A 24,817-nucleotide genomic window follows, 5' to 3' on the forward strand; every position below is an offset into this window, starting at 1 on the left:
ATCATTTCATAAAGCATACGTTGGTAGGTCCCTAGACTGGCGATAAATTGTTGGCTAGAATTCATGATTGATGTATCACATGATCAGGTAATTTGTACTTTCAGCGTTAATCTTTTAAGAAGACATACATTGCACCAGGCAGTAATGCGATATTTCATACCCTGGGAACTGGGTGCGTGTCCGGAGCTTATTAAATACCGCCACTCGGAATTTACGTCATTGGCCGGGGTTTATTGATCTACCTACGTAAATCGGAACCTTCTAATAATCGATCGGATTTTATCGATCCCCCATTCAGCGTGTGTATTCTCCATCGGGAAAACATACTGAAAACCATCCGCTGATTAGTACAGCGTTAGCAGACGAAAATTCCATTGACGTCATTACGCGTCGAATGGCATCGAGTATTGAAATTTTCGACGGTATAATTTGCTCGAATTAAAACGACGCGGAAACTTAGACGCTATTTGTCAATCGTCAATCGCTGGTCTTTAATTTCCGATGCATCGAAACAATGCGGTTTGCCGAGCCGCGGACGCCGTACAATTCGGAGAAAAGCGGCGGTAATATTTGCGCGCGAAAATAAACAGATTTTCGTGCGATCAAATGGCGATTGAATTTCCCTCGTGTCGAGATGAGACGAAGAGCAGAAAGTCATCATCAACCCGATTTCTAGACATTTCATTTTGTATATACATAGATGAAATGATTACCTCCTCATTCGGATTAATTCCTCTCAAATTGTTTATCTTCTAGGGCCTAATGAGAATTTAACCTACACATATACGATCGAATTCCTATTTTTAAAAAAACAACCAAAAAACCTGATCCTACGCTTAAAAAGATGTACTATACAGCGGTATACAATTATTTCGAATCATTCGTTAAAAATGACCTATACGTTATTACAGAAAGGAACAGCATGCTGCGTACATACAAAAACATGTTAATAAAATCTGTGACGTCAATACTTGAAAAGGACACGTGACGCCTATTGCAGTCGTCAAATGAATAAATGTCGACAAGCGAATCGAACTTTTCCTTTAAACTTCATCATTACTCATTGAATATACGTATATACATATAATGTTTTTGAATGTCTCACACATTTTAGTCTTTATGAATGATTTAATTTTAAGTGTTTTTTCGTATTTCAATGAAGTAAGACATTTTCAAAAGGATGTCATACGCCAATGCACGGTAACTGTACATATATCTCGGTGTGATAACAATGAATCATGAATGATTATTCAAATGTCAGACTGTTGTGTGTTTCGCGATCGTGCTAGGTGAAGTACTGTTTAATTTCCAAAATTTAAAACAATCTCCAGACGAGCATAGTATATACAGTGTCTGATTCAGTCCACTGGACTTCAGTCAAAATAAATGAAGGTACGGTTGTAAAATGAAGCCCTTGGGCGCTTCGTGGAGTTATACCGAACGATACGGCCACAATAAAAACTCGATAACCTGCAACAAAGAACAATTTGTGTGGGAACATGCTCAACTATTGCAATGGAATCGACAAAGATTTTTAAATCTTATAGAATTATCCAGGAAGCCCTTCAATCCAAATCCATCTATAGTTATTCAATGAAAATGAAACGACAAGCGACCGTGACTGATTAAAAGTGTCCCCTAGACACGTTTGCTGCCGCGGCAATCACAGCTGATTCTTTGTTTACATGCGTAAAGGAAGCCACACCCCCTGACATAGCGGAATCACCGGCAATCCATGACGTCACAATGACGTCAGTAGAGCTGTATCTGTATGTAGTGGCGCGATCAATGCACGGTTAAGTTAGAAAATGCCCTAATTTCTCACGATTCGGGGGCTCTTGATGGCCGTTGGTGGTTCGAGCCGGCAGCGCGGTAGGCCTGGAAATGGCTGATAGGACTAAAGGACCAATACGGGTCGGATTTTACGATATAGAACGCACGATAGGCAAAGGCAATTTTGCCGTTGTCAAACTGGGGAAACACCGGATTACGAAAAGCGAAGTAAGTGTTATGATCTGTGTATGTTTAAAAATATATCAGTTTTTTATTGAATTGTATAAATGTGTATGGAATGTTGTATTAATCTGATTCATATAAGCTTATGTAAAAGAGACTTCTGAGGACTGTTTAGTTCATCATCGTATCAGCTAGGCCTATACTGTATAGGCGTACATACACTACAGTCAAAGTAGCCAAACTTAACACATGAGAAAAAAGCCCAATCCCTGCACAGTGAACTGAATGGAGGATGGACCAGGAAACAGGACAGGTCATCTTATTAAGTTGTTTGCCTTGGTGAAATAAAATCATTTGAATTTTCATACAATTGTTCTTTTTGAAGAAATGCATACGATACATTCACAACTTGGGGGGAAGGGGTGTTCATTTTTAGGAGCCACTCGAGAAATTTTGTTGGGGGTGCCCTGATTCTAAGGTAGCAGAAAAGGGTAAATGAAGTGGGCAAGTTGCATGACAAGTTGTATGACCACCTGCAAAGGGTCGCCTTATGGGTAGCCCATTTTGATATAGGCCTATGCGAAGGTTGATTTTCGAAGAAGATGAGTAGATTTTAGCCCTTGTGTATCATTTTTAGTTCTTGACAAAAAAGCCAAGATCTAATGAGAAGGCTATGGTCTAAACCCCCAGAACTCTCCTAAGATCAACTCTGGACCTCCTCATTGGTCAGCACTATTTAGCCTATACTCCTCACTGTTGGCCTATGTGGTACTGTAATGTACTGATTTTTATTTGTACCCATGTGTATTTTGATTGCTATAACAACAGTGGGTTCACGAGAGGGTTTTTACTCTTCTAGAAAGGTATATTACTTAGAGCACTGATGCATATTTCACATAGGCTACCAATCAGAAGCCTTGATCACACAAGCCTTTTTGACCGGGAAAAAATTTGGCCTGTGGCAAATCGGGCCTGAAACCAACCGTTCATGCTTTTGCCAAATGCATCTGTGTCAGTTTGACAGTCGGACCAGGCCCGTGCCAAATCTTAGCATGGGTCAAATTGTTCCGTGTGAATGCCAACTGGTGCTGGAAGTAATTCTCACATGCCATAGATTGTTTTAAACTCTGTATAAGTAACAAGTGAGTCTAGGTCTGGTGTAGGCCAGTTTGACCTGGGCCAAATTGGACATCGCTATGTGATCGCGGCTAATGTTCCCAGATTTTTCATTAAAGGAATATAAATAGCCTGATTTCCAGAACTGCCACCTGTGTTCCTGATTTTCAGTAGGCCTATTTGTTACTATTTTCTAATGAGAAATGCTGATTTGATTTGTTTGATACGTACAGAAATATGAAAGATGTTACTTAGGGTCTTACTGTTGATAACTGATTAATTTGAACATTTTCTTTCATATTTCGATGTCACTGAAAAAAATTCAATTTGTTACTGATAGCAGCCCTGGCAGCCCTGGATTTCTAAAAATGAGAATAATTTTTAAAAAGATGTTCGTAAGCAATCTAGTGTTTCAGTGAAATCCACATTTTTGCAGACTATTTGGTTTCTCATTTCATGGATGAAAACTGAATCGATGTCTCTTCGTTATTTCAGGTGGCAATTAAGATAATCGATAAAACAAGACTGGATCAGTCGAATTTGGCAAAAGTTTACAGAGAAGTTCAAATTTTGAAGATGGTGAAACACCCGAATATCATTAAAGTTTACCAGGTAAGTCCTACTGAAATCATTACTACTGACTTTAGTCTCTCGTATTGTCTTATTGAACAAAGTTAAAAACAGAAGTTGGCTCAAGGGTTGATCCAAGGCCTACTTTTGAAGGTCTGGCAACACATTCTACATTGTAGTGGCATGATCTTTCATCATTGAAAAGGCATAGGCCCCTATTTGAAAATAACGATTAAGGCATTGGATTCGAAAATCCGTGGATGGATAAGATGTATTTTACAGTATCTCCAAGAAGTTAACTTTTCATTGACTCATGAAAATTATGCAAACGAAATTCATAAGATTCCGTATATAAGGCAGTAAAAAGTTAAGAGTTCATTCAAAAGAGGGCAACTGAAAACATTTGAGGGTCTTGTACAAGGCCCACGTACCGGACCCCGGGATCAGCGTACCTTTGATTTGATCTTTGCTCGACATGTCGTATGAATAGGTTAGATCTTATTTCAAGAAGAATATCCCTGATACCAAAAAATAGTCAGAAAAAAACCGAGAATTTTACTGCCGTTTCTAAGCATGTTTGGGGAATGTGGAACTCACTCGGGTTTCAAGGATGGAAGATATTTATTTACAGCTATACTGAACATGTCAGGCAAGCTTGTGTGTTTCCTTTCATACCTTACGACTGTGCACGCACGCATGTCATCAAACTAACATACTGTGAAGTCGGGGTGTAATGTGCCGACAAATTTAGATATCTTTAAGAAAAAAGTTTCAAACATTTCAAACGGAATGTCTTTCATTTAGCTAAGAAGCAGATACCAATGATTTTGAATCGATACTAAGGGAATACCAGTGGAGTATATATGCCTGTGATGGTCGTGTATATAATGAGTAGCAGATAATGATTTTTGTTTATCTGCATTGGTGGTAACGGGGGGGGGGGGGGGTCCGGAGGTACTGACCAAGTGTACACCAATACCCGAGACATTTATTGGAATGAGCATGTCCTGAAGACTAAGCCACTGTGCCTTCTACAGGCTTCTTACTAGTGAAGTTTTGAAATAGGTATGGGAATTTTTTTTTCCAGACCCTGGAAAAGCTAAGGACATTTCATTTTTTTTTCACTATGGCTACGGAAAAAGTAGGGTAGCCTAAATCGGAAAATGGTCTCAAAATGAAATTTTTCTTCTATTTTGAATTTGATTTCAATTGGCACTTATTTAATTCGAATGGGCTTGCATTGCCCATTCTAGGTTGCCGATTCTGGGTATGGAAAATGAAATAGGGAAACCCGTAAGAACCCTGCACAGCTTTCAAAATTCTATAACATTTTTGCAAAATTTCAACGATTAGTATTTTAACTTTGCATTTGTTCTTACAGTTGTATTAAAACGAATGAATTTCGGGGGTCGATCAGCGCCGGTGCTGGTAGGGCTCTACGTCATGTTGGTATTGATTCACATGTGCGCGTGCTCGTTTGTTCGTTAATCAGCGGAATATATCTCCTCAAATGATTTACGAACAACTAGCAGCAATAATGTGACATCGTGGCACCTTTTCATCATCGACGCGATTGTGACTTGACCTTTTCGAGTGGCGTCGACTCCTTATACCGAGAAATGTCAAAGTTGAACACGTCCGCTGCGACGACTAGCGAGTTTTAGATTGGTTTTCTGTCGTGCTCGCCGGTATTCGCCGGCCGACAATTTCGACGGCGAATTCATACATGTGACATTTCGTCGCGGACAGATTTTTCGGCGTGTTTTCTGATTTCCATGTTAAATACATCGCCATCGAATAAAGCTTGCTGTCTCTCTTCGCGCGTGCGCTCGTAGTGCGCTCGATGATGATGAAAACCGGTCGCAACTTTCTCGGTTGTGTGACGTCCTGGGGAGGATCGTTGTTGCCGGTAATAAGACAAAATACCGCATCGTTTACGAATGGTGCGGCATTGTTATTTACTTTGTTTTCGTTTAGAATTGATTTATGCCCCTTAAACTACCCTCATATAGATGTAAGGTTGCTGTCTGAGACGTGAGGAAAAATATAATACTAGTTGTTGAAATTGATATTGCCGGTTTAATCTCCCAAGACTGGAAAAAGTCTCAACTATATACGCCCCCTTATACTCCACTGACGTATCCGTTGTGAGAGAGACTCCGTTTAGATGTTGGAAATGTGGAAAATCTTTGTTTTTTCGGAAAGGGCGCTTCAGGACTTGACAAGGGGGTCTGAACGTCGTGAACACCCCTAGATCTGCCCAAGCCTGTGATTGTCAGATACCTCTACTAGTAGCCTACCGTATACAATAATGTGTTATTTCAGAATCTCTATTTCGAAATGCATATTGGATGCCATGGTGCTCCGAAAGATGTTTCCAAAATTTATCATCAACCACTATCGCGGTCGGAGGGCTTGGGCGGTTTATTCTGTCGTTTATACCGCCATCTCCTCGGGGTGTATTTGTATTTTCTTTACAACTTCTTTTGATCGTTTTTCAGGTCATGGAAACCAAAAACATGCTGTACATAGTTTCTGAATATGCACCGAACGGGGAGATATTTGGTAAGTATTTAACGAACAACAGGGGCGGACATTCAAAAATTTGAGAAACAGGCAGTGCCGTACGGTACAGCCTTCTCCCGCGAACGCAATGACCTCGAGGAGTCCCACAGAAAATTTCCCTGAGCACTTATTTTGCTAAAAATCAAGATTATAACGAAAAATTTTGTGTCGAATTGTTGAGTGATGTATTGTTTTACATCGAGATGATATTGACTGTGCTTTTGAAATGTTTGTTTGGTCGGCTGAAAAAAACTGCGTCCACCTCATGTTACCTGGCTGTGATAATTTGCACAGTTTATACCGTCGGAGACCTTTAAATACGTTAGTCGACGATGATAGAAAAAAAGAGAAAAAGTTTTGATGTCCTGTCGCAATTGGAAAAAGTGTGTTTCAGTCGATAAGCCGTTCTTTGTGAAATTCCTGTCCGGAAAAAGTGCTCTACTACCGCACGCACACACGCACGCGGTGTAAGCATGGATCGTTTCGTTCGTTCGTCGGTTGTGAAAAGGTTAAACCTGATGTCATTGCCTACGTCAGTAGTTTTTATAGTATAGGTAATCTATATAGCAGATTAGAACGAATATACGAGCGCTGCCCTAATTGTCTGCACGATACTATTACACTAATTCTTATGTATGGTTAGAATTCTATCCCGTTTCCGATGGAATATTGTTGTTATTTTACCTAGGGTATTTATCGACCAGTACTGCGTGCACGTCCCCGATAAACTTGAGCCGAGCAATCAGACATGTTTCTCTAAAGCAGCGCCCGGTTTGAAAAATTGCTTTCGGTAAAGTAGTTTTTACAGCCGGTGTTTCATTTGAAGTTGGAAATGCAGGGGCGGATCTAGCTCTTCGGAAAAGGGGCGTGCACTTGTTACTCGGGTCACTGCTTACATATGGGGTATGGGCTGGGTATGCTCGTCCAGAAAATTTTGAAAAATAGATGCGTACCGAGCACTTTCCTGGTTGAAATAAGTAATGAAACATGGTTACAACTTCACCATTTTCTAAACAAAAAGTATTGGGTTGAAAATTCAAAGGTCACTCTGCCACTGGAACCGAAGTTTTGATTAGTGAAATAAGCCGGGGTGCCTATTGCTGTAGTGATGGCGCAGTGGCTTGGTGACAAGGGGGTGCTGTACACGTGGTGGACAGTCTTCATTTTAACCTGGAGCCTATTGCCGGAGTGATGCTGCAGTGGCTCGCTCACAAGATGGACCAGTCTTTAATTTAAACGTGCCTCGCTCCAGTGGCAAGGGGCTGTACACACGACGGACCAATCTTAATGTTAACCGGGTTGACCGGCGCGAAGTTTCGATCGGCCCATCAGGTTTTCTGCAGAAAAGTTATGAGAATTTTTTTCGAATGTATTATTTCGATTGTGAGGCTTCGATGCGAATGATCCATCTCTTGATGTTGTCGGCGGTAAATTGGTGGTGAAAAAAATCTCTCGAAAGCGGCGCGCGAAATTCTCGCGAGGAGATTTACGCCGACAAGATTCCCGGCGGATCCCGCAAGAAGTTCTGATATTCAAGGTGGTTTTTTCCGCCCCGCCGGAGATTCGGGCTGAAAATTTGTAAATTGCCTGTCATGGAATATCGTAAAATTTAATGATTGATTAGCAACCATCGTTCGCTCTCTCAACGGAGGGAGGAACTTCTGCCTCGCTGTACTCTGTATAGGCCATTGATTTTCTGATAAAGCGAAAGGTTATTGATGATGTCACAGTGTTTCGTTTTCGGACGTCATCCGGGGTTCGTTCGCGCAAGCATCGTGATGTTTAAACGTAGACGTAATTGTTCGACAAAATTTCAACGCATTTCTCGTTGCGATCGCGGCCTGACGCACGACTACGACGTAGCTATCAGATCGTAAATCTTGATGAGTCATACTTAATGTTTGTTCATTTTCGAAGCGTGAACTTTTGTTGATTTTTTGAAGCAGTTACAAACCATTACAACAATGTTTATATAGGCCTACATTGATTCCTAGTATGCGTTATTTAAGGGTGCTGCGTCCGGGTAGATGTGCACTACATCATCAGTATTGGCGTTTCAAAATAACAATTGCGATTGTGAATTTTGGCGTTTATTTTGTTGTAATTGAATTTATTTTATGAATAACTCTGAATTTTATTTTTGATAAATTTCCTTAATTATTTTTTGAGAGGATATGTGCTACATAATCAATATATCGAGGCTAGACTCGAAAATATAAAAGTTTTCATGTTTTTTTTCAAGGGGTCAACAAAGTTTCAAATTTTCTTTTTACGATTGATTTGTACGACGAAGTGGGATAGATTTTTTTCAAAATTTTGGACCGACTGCGTACTAGCGCCACCTAGTGGATATTCAACTGCCGAAGTAGCTTTCACACGGCAGAGATCATGTCGGTATGAACTTCTGCCTGTATTAGGTGGCATCAAAAACTTGTATCGTTTATTGTTCATCTGATACCCAGCTAACTTCGAAATATTTCTGTATAAAAAAAGGTATTTTTAAGTTTTCAAGTAGGCCTCGTATGTTCGCACTGATGATAAAAAAAACGCACGATCTTTTCGGTATTTGTATCTATATACGAGAGCGAATGCTCAGCGCGCAGAAACTTGTGGAGTCTCGCTGATTCTGATTTTGTCGGGATTCTGAAGTTTGTTTCGCTTTGCTTGCAGGGGGAAAAATACCTGACATGTTTATGAAGATAACATTGAGACTGTGTGAACCCTTTATGTTTAAAGGCTGACTATATAGTAAACAAACTGACTGACATATTAGAGAAAATATATATATATATATATATATATATATATATATATATATATATATATATATATATATATATATATATATATATATATATATATATATATATATATATATATATATATATATATATATATATATATATATATATATATATATATATATATATATATATATATATGTATATTCATGTTTACCTTTATCTGGTGTTGGTTAGTAATGTGATAATGGTATGATGTCATTCTCATGCATGTTGAGTATAAACTAATACTTGAACTTGCAACGAACTTTAGTGTTCGCTAATATTAAACCTTTGAGATCCAATTTATTCAGGTTCTTGACCTATACCATCTTATAACCAACTTTTGAACGCACAATAGACAAATTTTACTGGCATGTAGGCCTATCAGGGGTGGATTCAAGGGGGCCTTTTGTCCAGGTTTTTTGTCGAGATTCACTTTCACAACCTGGCTTAAGAAGGTCACGCATACAGTGCCAATTATCGCTATTTATTTTGTTCTAGAATTACTCTAGATTCTTAGAAAATGATCCTATTTTTTTTAAATTTTCTTGCCTCTCAAAAAATTCCTGGATCCGCCCCGTTGTATGGGAAAGCCGTGACTGAGGCCATGGCCCCCACTTTTCTGATGCTTGAACATAATTTTTTTTACAAAGCCCGCTGTTAGATACCGCAGATAAATTCTAATCACTTGATACATTTAACCTTCATGTTATACTATGTATTTGACCTTCATGTTATGCAATTTATTTGCTTAGCTTCCTTGCATGAACTCTGTCGTAATAGTCATTATCTTTTCACGTAAAATGTCTTGAATGTATATAGTTCAATGGATGAAACAGTGACCGGGTAGTTGAATGAATTTGACAATAGAGGATAGTTTGACCGGTATTTATAGTTCGCTGATGCTGATGGACGATGGATATAGTTCTTTCCTAGTTGATTTTTCGTTAGTATTTATTTCAGCTCGGGAACGTGCGCGACGTTGTCCTTGATTCATCGTTATTTTCTCTCGTTGCAGACTACATAGCTCTCCAGGGCCGTCTGCCGGAGCGCGAGGCGCGCAAAAAGTTCTGGCAGATAATCGCCGCTGTCAATTACTGTCACGAGCGCCACATTGTACATAGGGATCTCAAAGCTGAAAATTTACTGCTTGATGCAAATATGAACATTAAAATTGCTGGTAAGAAGCATTTACATATATATATATATATATATATATATATATATATATATATATATATATATATATATATATATATATATATATATCCTCACTGAGAGATCCATGATTTCCATCTACCGCGGATTTTTTTTAACCTTTTTTTTTAACCCCTCTCGGGAGAAACCATGAACTGTTCCTGAAGCATGAAAATCCCTGTGCTGGACTGAAAAATCTTCATAACAGTTTTAATGGGTTTTGAAAAATGCTGATATATCGTGGCCCTCTTAGGCTGTTCCAAGTTATGTCGATCAGTTGCTCAAAAGTTGATTAAAGATAACCGGCCGATAATTACATTTTAGTGAACTTTTGATTGTCAACTAAAACCAACTTTCGAGCAACTGGTCCCAGTTTTGTCAATATGGGCCCCGAACCAATGTCTTACTACCAGTAGAATTCTTATGCTTAGATTTTCGTTCGCTCGTTGTAGATTTTGGTTTTGGAAACTTTTTTAAGTCCGGTGAGCCGCTATCCACCTGGTGTGGTAGTCCACCTTATGCAGCCCCTGAAGTCTTCGAGGGTAAGAAGTACCTCGGTCCTCAGGTTGATGTTTGGGTAAGTAGAATAACCCTACTGAATGTGAATTCTGCCTACTATAGAAAATACAAAATCTTGCCTTTTTTACAAATCTTGCCTTATTAACGAGTTTCTATGTAAGAGGGGCAATCAATCATTTCAGGGTCTTACAGAAGCCGAGGGCCGGCGGAGCGGGTCCGACCTGCCGACTTTGGTCCTACTAATAATTTCCCAAATCGATTCCGCCGGAATTTGTAATTTTCAATTTCCATTCAAATAGAAATTCAAAATTGGTGGAATCATATACCAATACTTCAAATGCTAGAAAATGCATTTATGGGCTCTGCATTGAGCTTGGCGCTTTCAGCGTTCACTGATATTCACATATTCCAACCTTGCGATGATAATTCCACTGATCCTTTGGTCGTATCAATCCCGAGTTGCTCGCACCAGTCCTGAAGTTCGTCCATGCAGGACATCAAATCCAATACGCCTCGCATTTTTCTTGAACTTCTGATTGAACGTGTGCCTATTTCGATTGACGTTACCGTCGTCGCGTCTTGTATTACGACTTATTATCGAAGTTTTAACGTGATGTATTTTCAGAGTTTAGGCGTTGTGTTGTATGTACTTGTCTGTGGTGCGCTTCCTTTCGATGGTTACAATTTACAAACACTCAGGATGCGTGTTCTATCCGGTCGATTTCGTATACCTTACTTTATGTCTACCGGTAAGTACGCGCGTGTGCCGTCGACGACGATGCGCCTAACTCAATTACTGCGCTGAAACTACTTCTTTTCGATTCGAATTAAAACCAGCTCTACACGTACGTACGTACCGGGTGTGATAAATTGGTCGAAAAATTAACCGTAGTTCGATTCTGAATCTAGCTATCCCCGATGGTGCCAGATCTGGTATCTTCAGCGAGCACGACCACTCGCGTGCGCGCCAAATAGGCTTGTGCCTGTTTGGCGCGATCAAAAACGTCAGACCAGGCCCGAGCCAAATTTTAGCACGGGTCAATTTTATTGCGTGTGAATCAGGGATGAAAATCTTCCGACCATAGACAGATTTCCGACCTTTTCTAACATTTTCTTTATTCCTGAGAACAGTGTAAATCACCTCAATCGCTTTAATCACCTCAATCGCAGGCGTCACATCGGAGCGCTCCTTAGTTAGGAGTGCTCCTTAAGACGGTTTTCGGCAGTTGTAAGCACAACTGTGGAGTCGGAGAAACCAATATGGCGTCTCATTCAAAAAGCGGCTCTAATTCAGGCCCAAACTATTAACATTTTGACCAGAAGGAAGTAAGTTTTTTGGCTGAAAGTTACTGATTTTTGTTCCCCAAAAAATTCTTTTTTTTTTTAATATTTTCCGACTTTTTCAATATGGGCCGTTTTCATCCCTGGTGAATTGTCACTGGTTCCCGACTCACTTTGCTTTGTCTGAGCGTTGTTTCAGAGATGTAAAACTTCCATTTTTTGACGGAATTCTGTTTTTGTTTTCCATTTTCTTGGTTAAAAAAAAAAAGAAAAATGCTGTGAAATTGCATCTTAGAACACTTAGAATTTAAAAAATTTAGCTCCCCAAATGTGGCGTTTGAATATCGACTATTATCCTTTTTCTTTTCTTTCCTTTGGCTGATTACATCTCTGATAGTTTAGTATCGAGTGCGTGGTTAACTAATTAGTTACGCGCCAAATTTGACTCAGGCCCGATTCGTGCCAATTTGATCGGGAACGAATTGTCTCCGCGCGATCGCGGCTTTCGACTCGAATTCCAGGTTCTATTTCTTTGATCGTCATATAACACTGCGGTGCATCAAAGAGGAAAAATTAATCAGATCGGCTTATTTGAAGCCCGCGTCCTTTTCATATTATTGATAAGATTTCGAGAAAAAGAATTTAAGCATAGAAGATAATCACTTCCACACCTAACGCTTGTTGCCGAATCCCCTATGAGTCTTTGATTTATGAAATAATTAATTCCCTATCCCGGGACGAAACGGAGATAGCGTTATCTACCAGACAATCGGTGATGTAATTAAACGACACTTGTGTTTAATATCATTATTAAGTGGTTCTGTTGGTTTATGAGATCGGCGCGAGATTGTTGGTCATATAGGTCGTTTTAAAAGCGCGATCATATCTTTAGATCCGATGCGAAAGTGCAGTATTACATAGAATCAAATATCCCACGCATTAAATGGCTCCAGTAAATCACATTATCGATAACCAAACTTGCTTGTTTATCTCTTCAGTTCTTGAGCCCATCCTGCCCTATATTTTCGAGTCGAACAGAATTCAGTTTGGGGTCCAGTTTCCCAAAGGGTTAACTGCTAAATCAATTTTGAAGATGTTTAACCCTCATGGTTCCCACAGAACAGGGAAATTGGGAAAAACTTGGGAATTTTGAAATGATAATTCCCGGTTTGGAAATATTTGGGAATTTGAAAAATTTTCCTCAAATCAGGGAAATACTTGGGAAATTCATTACATTTCACATATTGTATTTGCCAAGGGCAACTTTCTTCAGCAATTTCCCTTGAAAATCACCTTTATCAACCAGTCACCGCTAAAATGTTGACTGTAGCATGACGATATGTGTTCATTTCCATTTGGGAAAATTGAAAAATCACCCATGAAATTACTTGGGAAAAACTTGGGAATTTTGAATTATATAACTGTGGGAACAATGATCCCTTTCAGTGCGTCTACACCGCAGTGCGGTGTAGGAATCAGTGATGGATTTTGCTAGTACACCGCACTGCGGTGTATTGATTTAATTAGTAATTACTTGTTATCTCTCTTGAAAGATGGCAGCACCTATCAAACATAGTGAAATATTAGTAACTAACGATATACCGCACCAGGGTGTAGACGCATTATAGTGCTATTCCCGTTATTCAACACACTAGGGTGGAATTTTTCAGAATTTTCAAATTATCTTCAGCAATATAGGGTATTAATTAGCCAGCACTGAAAGGGTTAACGGTTAAATTTTTTTTTGTAAAATTGGCCTCGATGAAATGGTGACCACCATGTCTTATACGTGTGTTTCAAGAGGGGAAAGGCGATCGTGTATGATCTAGGGGTGGATCTACGGTCTGATTCAGGGAGGGTGCACCCCCAAAAAAAGGACATATGGTTAAATTAAGGGCACCCAAAAAGAAAGTTCATTGGAAAACATTAACTCATTTTTGGAATTGCAGAGAACAAGCTGTTGAATTCAAACTTTTTTAGGTACCAGTTAAATGTTTTCCATTTTCCTATAAAATTTCAGGGACACATGACATATTTAGGGGGCTGTACACCCCTTGCACCCTCCCTTGGATCTGCCCCTGTGATAGGACAGTTTTCTAACAGTATATTGGTATTGATTGAAAAAAGAGGCTTCAAATTGTTCTTAGCCCGCCCCTGCCTGTAGATGGCGTTTGTTTCAGTAATAACGGCGTATCAGCTGTCAGTAATCTATTGATAGACTATGCAGTCAAATTCGCCATTCCGAAAAGGTCATCGTAGATTGCTCGACGCAAAAAACTCGATTGAGCAATAGAAGCACACTGTCATCTGCATCGTTGCTTTGACCGTTTGACATTTACTTCTGTTTAAGCGTTACATTCGGCCAGATAAGTGGCAATTATTAGAATTACAGCGTCGGCTTAGGGAGAGGTTATGGGCAAGAAAAATGACTGGCCTGGTCGACTAGGGAATGTCTGGAAGACCAAAACTATTATCATATAAGAGCTGTCTTCACTCGACACAGGTTTTTCATTGTATCTATATATAAAACTAAACATAGACTCTCTAGATCTAGAAAATGCATCGGATTATTACCTAGAAACGCAAACCGTTTATCGATTTCGATTAATTTTCCTCGATTCTCGGTACCGTATTGTTTGCTTTCTCGAAACAGAAAAAAAATCCGAGAGATTTGTTTGTTGTACCTGTGGCATGTGCGTATCCTATTGCGATCAATTCCGTGTGTGTAGAAACAAAACAAGCGAAAAGCCTCCGACGAAATGAGGGGGAGGGTAGCTCATACAAAATACATGAGAAAGAATATTCAGGATGGCACCCAGTTTGAGGGGGAAAAGGCGGCGCTATGCATTTCAATCCGGGAGAAAGCCGCTGCCTAGGTTCTGTATATTGTTACCTACTTTTTAACGTGCCGGGCCCCGGTGGTTACACGGTTGCGAGTTCAAGTGAACTCACAAGTTACAATTTTTTCTTTTTTTAACACCCTCAACCCGCTAAGTGCCACACAGGGCATTATAAGCGGGTTCGATGTGTCTTTTTCCCAATGGGGGAGAGACCAGAGAAGAACCTTCGACCAAGAAACTCTGTCGCCACCAGGGTTTGAACCCATAAACCCTGGATTGACGAGACCAGTGTCCGGCGGCTTAACCCACTCAGCCACTGCGCCTTGCCAAGTTACAATCGGTGTCATTGTCGACATTTTTTAAACTCAATAGAGTCAAATTTAACTGCGGAACTGGATCCCTACGAGTTTTTAAGCGAATTGAAAACTTGATCGCGTCTCTATTAAGTCGCTCGGAATGCGATAAGCGATGATAAGGTCAGAGCGATAAGAAACCCTGTACGTGTCTAATGAAGGAGTCCTTATGAAGAGCAGCGACGACGATGATATTGCGAATCCCGACGTATCCCTCTGACTTCCGATGACTCAATTAATGCTGTTTAATAGGCTACGGCATTCGAATAGTGGGTGGTATTGGCATTCAAATAGTGGGTGGTATTTCGACGCGTTTGTCCTTGGATCTTTTAAAAAGAAAATTCTATCGCCTATTACCCCGAACCCTGTTAAAACTCCGTAGACCGCAGAACGTCCGTCGAAGCTCGACTTATTTTCTCTGCAGAACGTCCGCCAATGTCCACTGCACTACAGCGCCACCTATAGTTTGAGGGTGTCAAACGTCAAACTTTTGACCTTTGATTGACCAAATCTATACAGCAAAAGAAAACCTGTATCTTCAAAATAACCAATGGATGTAATGCATCATTTACAGTAGTTTTTACAATGCATCTCTTAATTTTTATATGCAAATTCATATACATATAGGCCTATATATATATAATTGGCTGATTAAACGTTTGTTATTCATGAACATATATATGAAGTCCTTGCGTTTAATGGGTTAAGCGTGGATTCTGTATTATAATCCGTATGGTAGTTGCGCGTAGTATTATAACTGCAGGATTAAGAGCGCGGTGTATACGCGCCCGCTCTCGCCGCTGCGTACGAGGAGGTCGATTTTACGAGAGTGTATTTCTCTCGGCGCGCTGGACTATCCTCGGCAGCTGTTTGTTCGTGCGCGGTGAGATTTTTCCTCGATGAGAATTCCTAGTCGTATGAAAAAATTCTCGAAGCGTCTTCAGAGCCACGTCAGTGACAGTGTGTGTGTGTGACTTCCATTACAATGACTATCATCTATTGAGTAAAGACGCTTCGGCGTTGCGGCAGATTTACAGTTTTTTAGCCATGGCGAAAAAAAACCTAGCTGAACAAAAAGCCGTTTATTCGCCTAGTATTCTACTGTAGACTCGACCCACGGTCGGATCCGATCAGCTCGGATAACCGTTCAAGTCGGATGTTTGTAGAAATATGGCACGTTTTGAACGGTTGCATTATTCCGCTGACCATCGTCTCCTGTGTATGGTTCGGTTTCTTCCACTTTCTGAAATGAATGCGCCGCTAACAACTTCTTTGTCTTTAGTTAAGCCATTGATGTATAAACTAGAAGGACTATGCGCTGGTCTAGTCCAAAGGAATCAACCGTATTTCCGACGCTAGTTTATACGGCCGTGGTTAAGCCTACTACGAAGAAGTCGACGAATATTTTTTTCCCGGGGGGTCGCGAGTCGATCGATTACGTCTCGAGTTGTTTTAACGCGATGAAACGCTACGTTTTATTTCACCTCGAGTCGAATCTTCATGTGCGCGGCAAGTATTAACACGATCTATGTAACGAATTGATTTCGAACTGCTAGCGTTCGAGTTTCTCGTCTCGCGGTCGTCGTTTCTTGGTACGTATCTGCCGTCGTTTTTTCGCCACGGTTTATTATGTTTTCCCGGAACGCTTGCGTTGATTATCGTCGTATGACGACAACGGAACTGAAAAGAAGGAGAGAGAGACTGCAAGTATCTCTCTATCATGTCTGTGAGAGATTGCTGTCGACGGTATAAAGCCCCCTTAGTTTTCTTTTATATAATAACATCGCGGTTATGTGATCTAATGATGCGGGCGGAGCCGGGGTCGGGTGACTTAAGAGTTACTCGGTGCGTTGCATATAGCCAGTTCTTGCATATACGACAACAGGTTACACTGGTACACTGGTTCGGTTACACTGCGCATTGCGGCGTCTTTCGATACCACCTGAAATCATACTGAGAAATTGAACTTGTCGGGGAATATATCTTGAGATAAGATCTGTATTCTTCGTAGAGTATGATAGGCTTACTTCGGAATTGTGATCGGTCAAAAGACTCGATTTCGTCAATGATTTCATGACGAATGTTGAAAATGCAGACGTAGACTGGTTAACTTAAGTGTTTCAAAAAGCCAGGGAACACTAATCAGATATTTTGTCCCATTGTATCTCTCATTTTATGGTAGTAGATAAGCGGCAATTCGGCCCAAAAGTTCGATGTTTCGATTTGTAAGTCCAGCCTGTTGGCTAGCACTGCGCCCTGCATAACCTTCTTAACCTTCTTAAAATTATCACGATTGATAAAAGACACTATATCCATATTGAAGCGATGTAGAGAGAATCCCACAATGATAGCGAACTAAAATGTAACTGAAGCTAGTAATTTATTCAACGTTTCGACTATATCCTAATAGTCATCTTTAGGAATAATGGATAATCATCATTCCTGAAGATGACTTATCGGATATAATCGAAATGTTGAAGAAACTACTAGCTTCAGTTACATTTTCGTACTGTTTTTTCCTTATTATTGTGGGATTCTATCCAACTTAGAAATTAATTGAACTGAATTTAATTATCATATGTCATATATATGGATTATAAAAGATTGAATTACTTATACAAATGGTACCGGTAAATACCCTGGCCGTAGAGCTTAAATTCTCCCCTGGAAATCGTAATCCCCACGTCCCCAATTATCGGTTTCTTTCTTAGATTACTCAATGATTCTAGGAAGTCATTTCCCGCCTGTTGTCTCTCGTCGTCGTCGTCCGACGCGTGTGAGTCACGTCGTCGTGATGTCATCATCGATGATGTCATCGACTCTGTATGACGTCAATGATTTTAGTTCTAATCGATCGATCGTAACGTTTCCCGTCGTCGTCGCCAACGCCGGTAGCGAAATACCGCGATCGCAGGAAGCAATCAGATTTACCCACGGGACTGAACTGTTTACCGTTCGCTTATTGCTTTCTGGTTCTTCGCGACATTCCACCCTCCCCCCTGACGAGAGAAAAAAATGGAATGCCGCGATATTCTATCGCAGTGTATTTCTGCGTATTCTAACCTCGGATTTGTCCGGATTCGTGGTCCGTCTCTGCACGCTTGAAAAAAGAACTTAATGGCTAATAGAAATTGATACCATGTTTCTCATTTCTGCTGAGCTTTAAAGTTGTCCCTTGATATCTAAGAGATAACCATAAAACAGGCTTCTGAACCCATGTTTCACAGGTTGTGAAGTTAGATCTCGCTCTGAATAAGAAATAGGAACTTTCTAGACATGAAATTTTCGTCTCCCAATGGAGACCATCGTCGGGTGAACCTTTGAGTAATCAGTTGAAATATCAAATGATTTCTCCCAATGATTCTTTTAGTGCTTTAATTTTGATATATTTCGCTCTTAATTTTTAGATTTTTTTTTGTAAATATGGTCGTTGGATCCACAAACGCGTGTAATATTCTCTTCGCATCGTATTTGTTTAGTAAATGTTATGGAGGGGGTCGTAATCAGTGGAGGCGCGGACGGATGTGTGGTTGCTATTCTATGACGTTCATCCGTCTGTCTTGATATTGATTAAAACCAAGGCGCCTCATGAGATTTTGCTCTACATTATATAGTTTTTCTACGCATTCATTGGCTCTTATGTTTTCTGCAGAAATCTTTTGTTCTAATTAAAAGTTGACTGGAACTGTTAATGTATATCTCACACGTGACCTGACAATAGTTAATTTAGATACATCAAAGTTGATTGTCCACATACATCATTCTCATTTGCCAGGGTTTGATTGCCTCCCGTCCCGCCGAAGGTCTCGTCAACACAACCCCTGGCCGCAACCCTGTCATTGGTCTACCGAACGAAGGGTCTGCGGCTAGGGTTGTGTTGATGCGAGCTTCGGCGGGAGGCAATGAAACCCTGGCAAGCGAGGATGACATACATCATCATATACAGAAAGATTACATCGCACAAAGGTTTTGCTTCGTTATTCTTTGACAAAATTCAGCGCAAAAATACCCCTGATCAGAATCAAGATGATCAGAACTGAAGCTATTGTTGCTCAGCAAGAACAGCATTGTTTTGCACATTTTTGAGATCTTCATCGAAAATCTTGAAGACACTTTGTCCGATTGTCTTGAGGTTTGGTATGTGTATGTATCCCCCTGGGGAAATATGGTAATTCAGAATCAAGATGCTTTGAAACAAATGATGGTTTTGAACAAAAAAGGCCATTTTATAGGTCTGAATTCTTCGGTTTCTTAATGGGTTATCATATAACATTTAAATTTGCGCTGGTTATTGAATATTTCAATTTATGTTGGTACCAATTATACACATTTAATAATATCAATCAATCGCAAAGTTGTGAATTAATGATTTTTTTTCCGTTGACATTTTTTCAGATTGCGAGAATTTGATACGCAAAATGTTGGTACTCGATTCGAATAAGCGTTACACGATGGCGCAGGTGAAAAAGCACAAGTGGATGTCGATGGACGGCGGCGAGCCGAAAATTAACAACACGCCGGTGATATGTCCGTCTAAGTCGGTTTCATCCGGCAAAGTTTGCGAATACAATGAACAAGTGTTGAGGCTTATGCATAGTTTAGGGATCGATCAGCAAAAGACTATCGAGGTGCGTACTTATCGACAGCGCAAATCATGATTTGATGTCTTTCTTTCATCTACAGGTTGGCCATTGACCTACAAAACTCAGGGAATCAGATATACCTATAGAGAAAATCACAGGGAATTTGACAAATTTTGCACGAAAAAGAAAAAACCTGGAAAATTCCGAGGAATTCAGATTTGTTATTGACCACCAAGAAATTCCTTGAATTTATTGAGGGAATTTTGTGTTATGACGGAGAAAAATCGGGGAAAACTAAGGAATATGTAAATTGGCGGAATGGATAGTGGCCACCCCTCTGTTATATCTTCTTTATATTATCATAAAAGTTAGATGGTAATGACTAGCACCATTGTTAAGTAGCATTCATGTGGAATGAGCTGAAATATCTATGATGTTTCCAGCTATGATAGGCTTTTCAGCTATGGTATTTTCTAATCTAATTTTCGTACAACAGCAAATATACACTTGTCTAATGTTCCAAGCGATGAATGATTGATAATAAAGAGATTAAGAACATACAAATTGATATCCCACAATATAAGCGCATTCACACGAGCATTTCACTATTAAATCTTCGCATTAAAAATTCAATACAAAGCCTATTTGCGGCTCATTCACAATGGTACTGAAGCACGGAAAATTATTCTGCACGAAAAACACAGATTATTTTTTGATTTTGTGCGTGGTATTTTTCAGGCATTGACTCGAGACGCGTACGATCACGTAACTGCTATTTATTATCTGTTGTTAGAACGTTTGAAACAGCACCGGTGTAGTTTCCCGATCGATCAACAACTGAACGCGCAAAAACGCCGCCCGAGCACGATCGCCGACCAGGCGATGAAAAACAGCGCGTCAGGACGACCGCCGCTCGTCTGCGTGCGTCACGGCGTCTTCAGCCGCACGACCGACTGCGTAACTCCGCCCAATAACGCGTCGTCGGCCAATCAACAGTTCGAAATTGACTCGTTCAAATATCCGCAGGACCCGATGTATTCGCTGTACGCACGCGAGCAACAGCCGTTCAGCTTCGGCCACGTGATCACGACGTCGATCGACGAGGGCGTCGAGATCGACATGTCCGAGGCGGACTCGCAGCCGAGCCTGAACAACAATGCGTCAACTAGTCTGAACTATACGCCGCCGAATTCGCGGCGGCATACGATGTCCGAAAATCCGAACGCGCCGGGTCAATTCGCGGCGTCGCATCGCAGTCAGGCGGCGAGCGGTTCCGTCAGCACGAACGCTAGTGAAAGCGTCTGTTCGTTATTGTCGTCTTATTCGCCGTTTCAAAGCTTCGATTCAAACATCGAAGCCGATCTGATGTCGAGCCAGTCGTCGTCAGTGGCGACGAATTATTCGCACCTGGGCGTGCCGGACACCGAACACAAGCGTCGATTCCTGCAAGCGGGCGCCGAACGACCTCAATACTTGACGGTGTCGAGTTCGATGACGCCGCCGGACAATATGAAATATCAGAATGGCGCGAACAGTATACGCGACGATCCGCGCAATCGCAGTCAAACGCGTTCGCCGGTGAATTTCCGCGAGGGTCGCCGCGCGTCCGACGGTCTCGTGTCGCAGGATCTGATCGCATTCCGTCAGCGATTGAAGGACAACATGAAGGTCGCCGGCATGCAAGAGTTGTACGCGAACGTGGAAAAAACGAGTCTATGGAAAGCTGATAAGACGTTGTGGGCGCCGGCGAACTCGAATAACGAACAAACCTTTCCGCCGCCGAACATGGGCGCATTAAAAACGAAACGGTTGAGTTTTCCATTGGATAACAGTTTTAATCAACAAGTCGTGCCTAATAATATGTTCCAGGGCATACCGGACAGTATTACGAGTAACGTCGACGGACTGGGCTTGTCGCCTCCGCAGAATATGACGCAAACGCCGACGACCGTGGCTACGTCGGCCGTCGGTTCGATGGAGTACGAAATGAAACCTCTTCAACAGAAATTGTTGCAACATCGTTTACAACAGAAACGCCAGTCGTTGCACAAAGCTATCCAACTGCAGCAACAGTTTCAACGCATGCACCTCGAACAGGGTCAGATACAGATGGCGTACCAGTCGGGTACATCTGCTCTGTCGCGGACTCCGTCTGCGACGCAGCAGTTAGGAGTAATAACGCAAACTGAATCTCAGTTCGTCGCCCAACAGCAGCAACAACAGTTAGTTCAGCTTTCTCTGTTACCGCAGTCGGAATCTCACTTCACCGCGGCGCAACATCAAATGGCGTCATCGTTGGTTCAACCGCACTCGTTCCTGACGCAGTCGGAATCGCAATTCATGCCACAACCGATCGCGCCGTATACTCAACTACACACGGGCTCGTTGTTACAGCAATCTCATACGGGACTCTCCGACAACTTCATGGCACAAAAATTACATATAGACAGTGCTGCGCACATCGGTCGCGGCGGCGCCGACATTCCATATCCGCGCAATTGTTCGCCGCCGCTCGTGCAAGTTCAAGGTCGTACGTCGCCGAATCAGTTAGTTCCGGGACTTCAGCCGCCGATTATCGGCAGCGGTGCGGCGGCCAGTGTTCGCCAGTCGGCTCAGCCGTCGACGATGTTGATGTCTTCGTGCCCTCCGTCGCGGTTAGCGATGCTGCGTAAACACGTCATACGGCAGTCGTCTTACAAACTCGCCCAGCAACAGACGGTCATGCCCCCGTATCCCGGAGACGAGATGGCTCTCTGGGAGTACGACTCGAGTATGGCGTTGTTCTCGTTTACGCCCGAAGACACGTTGTTGGAAGAATGTATGGACATCAACTAGATCTATATTAGGGGCTAGGCTACGTGTAGTACGTATATTCAATGTCAGTAATGTTCAAATAGAAAATCTTTATTCGTATGTAAGAAAATGTCGGGATCTATTGCAATCATTCAGGGGTGGATCAAGGGGCAGACTTCGACAGGAGCACAATGAAATGAAAAGGGCTGAAAAAGGGCAAATCAAGTATCCGCACAGCCAAAACTGGGGTCTTACATACTTTATAATTAGTGCATTTTGATACAATTTCTAGGCACTTGGGGGTCACTTGGGCTAGAATAGGCCTATATTAGCTAAATCTTATGCCGCAGACTGCTGTCTCATTAGTTGCCGCTGGAAAAAGTGCCCTGAAAAATATTGCCATTGTATTTTTAAAAAGGGTATAGGAAAATTGCTGCAGGAACACGTCTGGATCCACCCCCTGTTATTTGTGTGTGTGTGAGAGTGGTTGTTTAATGGCAGTTGCTATGTTTTAACGTGTCAATTGTATATCACCAATTAATTGGGCTTTGATTATCGTCAAATCTCGGATGAATATGGCGCGATCTCACCCTCATCCATTTGCTTAATGAACAGTCGTTTGGATGCATTTCACCGGTTAGAAAATTTGGACTGATGAAAAAATTTGTGATACACTTCATTAGAAATGGAAAGTCCTATTCCAGTAAGTACAGGCAATTCCCAGCCTGTACTCAAATGGTTATTGACACAATCCGGATTTCCAAAGTTCATGATCGTTTTGATTATTCATCGATGATTCAACTTGGGTAAATATGTAGGCCTATCTGTTCTAGGATTCGATAATTTTCCAGTGCAGTTGAATGAAATAAATTTGCATTTACCGGGTATGTCAGAAAACAAGTGAAATTAATTTCAAGGACGTGAAATTTTGTTAAGTACTAATTCTAAATACGCTCGGATTCCAGTGTGTTTCCGAGGATGTTTTCATTGTCAAAATCTTAATAATAACAGCAGAATTTCCACCGAGAAATCTTGAAAAAATGTCATCGTGTTTTCGCCAAACCCCCTCCCCCTGGTTCAATCAAGGTTATAAATGATCTATTCGAAAAGTAAATGCCCCAGGCCTCACCAGATGAAATCAGTAATCGTCGGTGCCATTTGGAAAATCTATGCCCAATTTTACCTAATCGAAGCACATACAATCACATGATTGATTTAAAGTCTCAAGCTAACAATGAAGAATACCCCCGGTTATAGTTTATTTTCAAATATTTGATACCTGGTAGGCGTCAAATGTTTATCCAGTTACTTTGGCCAGCTCATTTTAAGTCTGACCCTAAGATTGAATCAATTACCATATACCAATCCATCCTCCCCGGCATACGAACCTGATGGCATTGCTAATCTCAGCCACGGCACGGACCCCTGCCACACTGCCACACTATGCGCAGGTTTGCCACAAGTAAACTTGCGGCACCAATCAGATTGTTTGTTGTGTAAATGGGAAAACCCGGGCTGAAATAAAACAGGATTTGCTAAAAATGACATCATCTATGCTGCGCATGTAGCTGCTCACTCAGTCTAGTGTGGCAGGGTTTTGTACCGTAGCCAGTCTCGATTCCATCAGGTTCGAATCCTTGCCGAGGGAGGATGATACTAAGCCCGCGCCAAGCTTTTTTGAGAGGCTGTTCTATTTCAAGCAAAAGGGATTTTTTCACCATGAAAATGGGCATTTTCTTATTCAAAAAGGACAGCTCTCAGATATGTACCTGAATGAATCATTTGAGAATGGATTACTTTTCATTTCCCTCAAAAAAAAACCCAGAAAATTGTATCCAAATTCAAAAACAGTAATCCCCTCGGCACGGGCCTGTATAGTGGAACTCAAGAACTAAATGTCGGCTTTCTGTTAAACATATTATTAATATCATTTAGAAGCAAACAGCATTTATACATTACATGTACGGTTTAACCAAAAACAAGTCAAAGCAGGTGATAATGTATGAAATTTGCAGTTTAATATGCACTCAGATGTGAATACCATTGGTGTAATTATACAACGTTTATCTCATACATTATAGAGACGTGTCATTTATTTGTTTATACAATCAGTTGTTGACTCTTGTTTACAAGTATTCAAAGTTACTTTTACAACTACGTTAATCTTCAATGTCTTACATAAAAATGCGCGATAACAAAAAATACATCTGTTACAATTATTATTATTATTATTATTATTATTATTATTATTATATTATTAT

General features: G+C 41.0%; 1 protein-coding gene across 1 annotated transcript; it reads left to right on the plus strand.

Annotated features, from left to right (window-relative positions):
• The first annotated feature begins 1,772 nt into the window (after positions 1-1,772).
• LOC141907125 (serine/threonine-protein kinase SIK2-like) lies at positions 1,773-24,763 on the plus strand. The gene is made up of 8 exons (XM_074796696.1): positions 1,773-2,001; positions 3,568-3,684; positions 6,144-6,207; positions 10,009-10,170; positions 10,640-10,764; positions 11,332-11,455; positions 19,576-19,808; positions 20,502-24,763. Exons 1-8 carry the CDS (start codon positions 1,885-1,887, stop codon positions 22,596-22,598), a joined length of 3,039 nt encoding a protein of 1,012 aa, XP_074652797.1. The 5' UTR covers positions 1,773-1,884; the 3' UTR covers positions 22,599-24,763.
• Positions 24,764-24,817: the final 54 nt, after the last annotated feature.

The sequence above is a fragment of the Tubulanus polymorphus genome, chromosome 6 (genome assembly GCF_964204645.1).
Source record: "Tubulanus polymorphus chromosome 6, tnTubPoly1.2, whole genome shotgun sequence".
In the NCBI taxonomy this organism is placed as follows: Eukaryota; Metazoa; Nemertea; class Palaeonemertea; order Tubulaniformes; family Tubulanidae; genus Tubulanus; species Tubulanus polymorphus.

Bases quoted from the DNA above. Each gene is read 5' to 3' on its own strand.
- LOC141907125 (XM_074796696.1), top strand. From the start codon at position 1,885: ATGGCTGATAGGACTAAAGGACCAATACGGGTCGGATTTTACGATATA. The intron at 6,208-10,008 runs GTAAGTATTTAA...CTCTCGTTGCAG, and splicing joins ACCGAACGGGGAGATATTTG to ACTACATAGCTCTCCAGGGC. The intron at 11,456-19,575 runs GTAAGTACGCGC...ACATTTTTTCAG, and splicing joins ACCTTACTTTATGTCTACCG to ATTGCGAGAATTTGATACGC.